The sequence below is a fragment of the Pinus tabuliformis genome, chromosome J (assembly GCF_031772625.1).
Source record: "Pinus tabuliformis cultivar Carrire ecotype Pingquan chromosome J, CPIR1, whole genome shotgun sequence".
In the NCBI taxonomy this organism is placed as follows: Eukaryota; Viridiplantae; Streptophyta; class Pinopsida; order Pinales; family Pinaceae; genus Pinus; species Pinus tabuliformis.
In genome coordinates, this window is record NC_142295.1 from 23,370,622 (window position 1) to 23,376,783 (window position 6,162).

The following is a 6,162-nucleotide window of genomic DNA, read 5'->3' on the forward strand; positions in this document are numbered from 1 at the left end:
AGCATCAAACGATGTTTTTGGAGGTAAACATTTGCTACTTTAGCATAACATTTCTTTTCCTCTTCTACACATAAAGACATTTCCAAAATCATAAGAATCACCTTAATCAAAGTCTGTATGCAAAAGTTTTGCCACTTGGAAGTTGACCTTCTTGTTTTGACCACCATAATTTGAGTTGATGCCACGTCATGCCCCACTACTCATGGAAATGTAGCTAACCATGTGATTATGATGAAGAAGACTCTAGAAGAGTCCATATTGTAACTCTAGTTAAGAGTTGAAGGAGTCAAACCTAACCACTAATAGGCTATCAAGTTGTGTTATAACTAGGCCACTAGGATTAAAAGGGTTTTGATTATTTTCAAGTACATTCATTCCATAGACAAGCTGAGTAGCTGAGAGGGATAGGGAGAGAGCACACAGGGATGATTTGTGCATTACAGTAGCCCACAAGCCACATACTTCACTTCTTTGTACTCACAACTATTTTCTATCGAGAGAAAGAAACTAGAGCGACCTCACCTTCCAGCTGGGTTTTCTCCTTTAAGGGTTTTCCAAGTTTTATCTTGTGTGAAATGTAGTTTTTAAGTTTTTATTTCGTTGTTCTCTATTTTCTACATAATTAAAATTTGTATGCATACACAATAAACAATAATTTATAGATCCTAAAATCTAAAGAGAAATAAACCCTCATGGTGTAGATTTCATATTTTAAAGTTTACTTATATCAGATCTATTATGACGAACTGTCAAGTGGAATATCCACGATAATTTGTTGATAAATATGCCTTTCACAACTTTGAGAGTGTAATCTAGGTCTTCAACTTCCTCTAAATCTCTCAAGATTTGTTCCTATCACTTCAACTTCCATTATGACCTTTCAACATCCTTGAACATGCTCTCTCCATCCTGTGCACTTGTCATGTTTACCATTATCACATGTGTTAGTTGCATTCACCATTATCATGCACAAGTGTTGCATTCACCATGCACATTCATCGCACTAACCATGCATGCTCATCACATATTATGCACACTTTATATTGTGTTCCAATTGCATCTTGAAAGAAGTTAGAATTTAACATGCTCTTTTCTTTAGCTTGTCAAACATTTGCTAACTTTACCCCTAAAGCACATGATACATTCCACTGCCCCCCTCCACCCCATCATACTTATGCTTCATTTATATCATGTTCATCTAGACCACATTCATATGTATGTATCCTGTTCTCCTATTTCAAGGATACTTTTGCATTGCAGTCTTCAAAAACAAGTTTAACCTAAAACAAGACATTATATAAGTGACACTTATATTGCTCCATTTTGCTCTCTCCCTTGGAATCTAACAAACTCAAAATGATTGAATCACGTATTTATGTTACCCAAATCACATTCTTTGATCATTTGGAGAGATTTTTAAGAAACACAATCATTACACAACCCAATATTTAAGAGATTGCACAATGTCCATCCCATATAAAATTATTGCAATTTTAAATTTTATATAACAACTCATAAAATATAATAAATTTAAGTATGCCAATATAAATTCATCTTAACTAAAAATCTTTTAAATACAAATTGCATTATTTTTAAATTTATCTAAATATTTAATAGATATTTACTTTTATTTTAAAATTACAATTATGAACAAAATTACTATTGAGGGGTTTTCGCAGTGCATTATATTAGATATTATTTTTGGGATTCAACTACGTTAAGTGATTCATCTATGACCATTTCGTGATTTTTGAATTATCCACTTAGCACTCATTATATTAGATATCATTTTTGGGATTCAACTACGTTAAGTGATTCATCTATGACCATTTCGTGATTTTGAATAGTCCACTTAGCACTCATTGCATTGGGTGATGCTCACAGGGTTGAAGAAGTGGGATTGAAACTAGTGAAATGAACCACATAACGCCAATCATCACTTCCGAGGCTTGTACCCGGTAACCAGGACTTCCCAAGAGGTCACCCATCCTAGATTGTCTCTAGCTCAAGCGTGCTTAATTGAGAAGTTTTCCTCACAATCAAGCCCACTTAGCTTGCTACCCCATTTGCAAAACCTTAGCAAGTATTGTGCCTCATGAACCATTCAAGTAGAGTTCCCTTCACTCTTTTGAATTTAGGTATTGAGGGGTTTTCACAGTGCATTATATTAGATATCATTTTTGGGATTCAACCGTGTTAAGTAAGGCATTCATCTATGACCATTTCCATGAGAGGTAGTCGTCACTGACTAATTTCTCGTGATTTTTTTGAATAGTCCACTTAGCACTCATTGCATCGAGTGATGCTCATAAGGGTGAAGAAGTGGGATTGAAACTAATGAAATGAATCACATAGCGTGAATCATCACTTATATTAATTCTTTTTAAATATCGTTTTTAATTATTTTTTAATTTCCCTAAATATTTAATAAATTCCAAATTAAAATAAAATTTGTATTATATTTTAAAATTACAATTTATTATAAACAAAATTACTATTTATAATTATAATTTTCTTCTCCAACTCCTTTCCAAAACCTTGTTTAAATTCCCATGATCTTGTTTAAAATTTTTCCATACACCTTCCTTTAATTCCCTCATAAGCGTTTGGAATCTTGGATAAAAGTTTCCGTAACAACTTCCTCCCAAGAAGAGAAAAATAAAAAAAATTCAATTGTTACGTTATCCACGCTCTATGCTCAAACCAGCAAATTGAGTTTCCTCCTTGTTCGAGCTTTCCATTGCATCCCTTCGACTACAGCCCTCCCGGTCAAGAATAACCTTAAAGACAGTAAGGGCGTTTTGTCCATACAATTTCCAATATTCCGGCAGTCTAAAGTTAAACTTGAGGCATAGTCAACGCGTGAAACGAAGGAATGTTTGCAATACCAGTTATAATCCTAAGAACTTACCAGGGTTACCTTCAGAGAAGACGAGCTGATGGCTGCAGCCTCCGCTTCCGCTCATTTGCAAGCCAATTTGGAGCAGGAGAAGAAATTTAGTGCTCGAGGGACTTCAAAAACCAAGAAATTTAGTACTCGAGGGACTTCAAAAACCGTCCGCACTTCTTCCAGGTATGTAAACGAATAACCTTAGTTATTCTGCGCAGGCTTGCATCCATTTTTATCTGTGATAGGCGTTGTAATGTCAAATTATTGCCAATGAGCTTTAGCTGAACATGGACCTTTGGGCACACAGGTATTGGATTCGCCCTGGTGTCCATCAATCTTATAGCCCGCATCGAACATTGTACAGTCACTCTAGATCGGGAATTGGGATTGAAAATGGCTTCTGTGGCCCCTTACGGCCGTCGTTCTCTGGTAAGGTCGATCTGGTAATAAATCCTTTACCAGGGTTTTATTCCGGTTGTGGTCTGCGCAGCCCTAATGGCATGGGTTGCAAAGGAATGAGGTCAGGTTTTGTACCTGGGCGATTTTGGTCAAATAGCTACTCCATTAAAGGGTTGGCTGCAAGTAACCGGCAATTTTACCTGAATAGCCATCCTCTTAACCTGGCATCTAAGGCTAGGGAAGTCCATGCCATGCAGCACACCTTTCCACATGGAAATACGGTACTTAAACTGAAACAGCATGTCTGCAGGGGTAAAGCTTTGGCAGCAATTGATGAATCTGTTTGCCATCCACAACATAAGGAATCTGGAGATTTTGTAGATCAAGATGTAGGGAGTTCAATTCTGCAGGGATGGACACCACCCAGATATGTGTGGAGAGCTCTGGCCGCGTGGGTGATAGCAGGTCAGGTGATTGCCAGGGTTTTAAAGGGCAAAATCCATTCGAAAAATGTTTTCCAGCAGCTTGAGGTGGTTGGGCCTGGTTCCACTGGAGTTTGCTTGCTGACAGCTGCATTTGTGGGGATGGCTTTCACCATTCAGTTTGTGAGGGAGTTTACCAGACTGGGCTTGACTAGATCAGTTGGAGGAGTGTTGGCTCTCGCTTTCTCGCGGGAGCTCAGCCCGGTTGTTACAGCTATCATCATTGCAGGCCGAGTTGGCAGTGCGTTTGCTGCAGAGTTGGGCACTATGCAGGTATCTGAACAGACTGATACATTGAGGGTGCTGGGAACAGATCCTGTGGATTACCTTATAATTCCACGGGTCTTGGCGTGTTGTTTGGCTTTGCCAATTTTGACCTTGATCTGCTTCAGTGTATCCATAGCTGCTAGTGTTTTGTTGGCTGATGGAGTCTACAATGTAAGTGCCAACATTATCTTGGAGTCTGCAAGAAGGTCTTTGGACCCCTGGGACATTATCAGTGCAATGGTGAAATCTACAGTTTTTGGTGGACTGATTTCTGTAATAAGTTGTGCATGGGGAGTTACAACTCTAGGAGGGGCAAAAGGTGTAGGGGAGTCTACAACTTCTGCAGTTGTAATCTCCTTAGTTTGTATCTTCGTTGCAGATTTTGTGCTGTCATGGTGCTTTTTCCAAGGTGCAGGAGATGCTCTTAAGGCTGCTATGGGCTAGTTTCTAGCTCGGTATGACTATTGTCATTTGAACATGTGCATATGTAAACTGGCTGTTAAAATATGCATGTTTTTTGAGAAAGAATTTATTGCAATCATTTTATGTTAAATTGTTGCAGAGCCATTGTCACCCTCAACAGCGAGCGAAGCAGAGTTAGCAGCCATCTGACAAGCTTGCATTTTGATGTTTCATAAATATAGATCTATAACGTTGAAATATTTGTTGGGTGCTGTCAGGATTTCATTTTATTTCTGAAGGTTGTTTTTCTTTATATGACGGTAGTGTCATGATTTTGGGATCCTTTCTGGTGAAACAATAGTTGGGCATTTCTTCATATATGCTCATTCTCGTTGTTGAACATTCACCAAAAAGCTCTTTACATAATCCAAAGTTGTATACGAAGAAACCATTTTTTTTCCTCTAATACATTCTAATTCTAACTGCGTAGGTCATTTTAGTTCCTTTGGTTATGCATATTTTATGAGAAAGCATGATTTTAATAAATTTATCTTTTACAGATACCTCAACCAGCAATGAATCTGTGAAATGGCAGCTTGGGTCTTCAAAATATTTTCTTTGGGCTAAGCATAACTTATATTTTCTTTGGGCTGAGCATAACTAATTTGACGTAATTTTTTTCTTGTGCACTAGAGTGACTTCTGAATTTGAGCTACGATGTTTATGTGAACGCACACATGTTTCTTTTATAATTCATGTATTGTTGTCCTTTATCAGAAGCAAGGAAAACAAAATCTATCAGGCCATATTGGGATTTAAGCACCTTTTTTTTGTGTAAATCAGAAGATATATATTAGATCACAAAATTACATAGAGTTACAAAATGGGTCTGCCATTTCCAAAAGATTAGAGAAATGCAGGCCAGTCATAACAGAAACTGCATACGAGGCCTTAAGGAGCACGAGGCCTGCCACTTTTGAACTGAAACTACCCAAACAGAGCCTGGATCAAACAAAGATCGACACGAGTAATGGCCAACCACACAGGGCTGCCAGACAAAACTAGAGTCAAAATTGACATAGGGGCTTCTGAATGGCCCGTCGTATTACAAGATCAACAGACATCAGAAAGACAAGTAAACAACAGAGGGCAGACTGTATCCCATTGAAATAACCTGCCTCCTAGGTACTCACTGGTCGATTTCTGCATAGTCATGAGGAACAGCAGCACTTGGACCAGCTTCCTCACCTTCCTTGGGAGCATTCTGGGACTTGTGGCATTTGACAGTGGTAGTTTTGAAGTCGTCCTTCGGGATATCCACAGCAACATTAGTCCCCTGGCTAATAGAGATCTTGAAGAGCCGAATGAAAGCTCCCAGGCTCTGAGACAACATTCTCAGTTCCTCAGTGAGGGCTTTCATGTTGATTTCCAGCTTGTCTAGCCTCGCAGAATTCTTGGCCGAGGCGAGAGAAGTTGCATGGTAGGCATCTTTCATGGCAGCTCCTTGCATGCTCAATGCTTTGGCGAGCATGGTTTTCATTCGCCAGGCCTCACTCTGAGTTCTTAGGAATTGAGTGGCCCTGGTTGCAGGAGTACCCGGGTCCGAGAGCCAATCAACCTCCTCACCGATAGTATTGATGTTCAACCCTTCCTAGGCTTCGTTCACCTTAACTTGTAGTTCTTCAATAACCTTTTTGCCCTTTGTGGAGACCGAAGCCTCAT

The 6,162-nt window shown here is 38.9% G+C and overlaps 1 protein-coding gene across 1 annotated transcript; it reads left to right on the plus strand.

Annotated features, from left to right (window-relative positions):
* Window positions 1-2,653: 2,653 nt before the first annotated feature.
* LOC149225230 (protein TRIGALACTOSYLDIACYLGLYCEROL 1, chloroplastic-like) lies at window positions 2,654-4,700 on the plus strand. The gene is made up of 2 exons (XM_089377009.1): window positions 2,654-3,073; window positions 3,198-4,700. The coding sequence occupies exons 1-2, from the start codon at window positions 2,940-2,942 to the stop codon at window positions 4,480-4,482; spliced, it is 1,419 nt and encodes a 472-aa protein (XP_089233135.1). The 5' UTR covers window positions 2,654-2,939; the 3' UTR covers window positions 4,483-4,700.
* The last annotated feature ends 1,462 nt before the right edge of the window (window positions 4,701-6,162 follow it).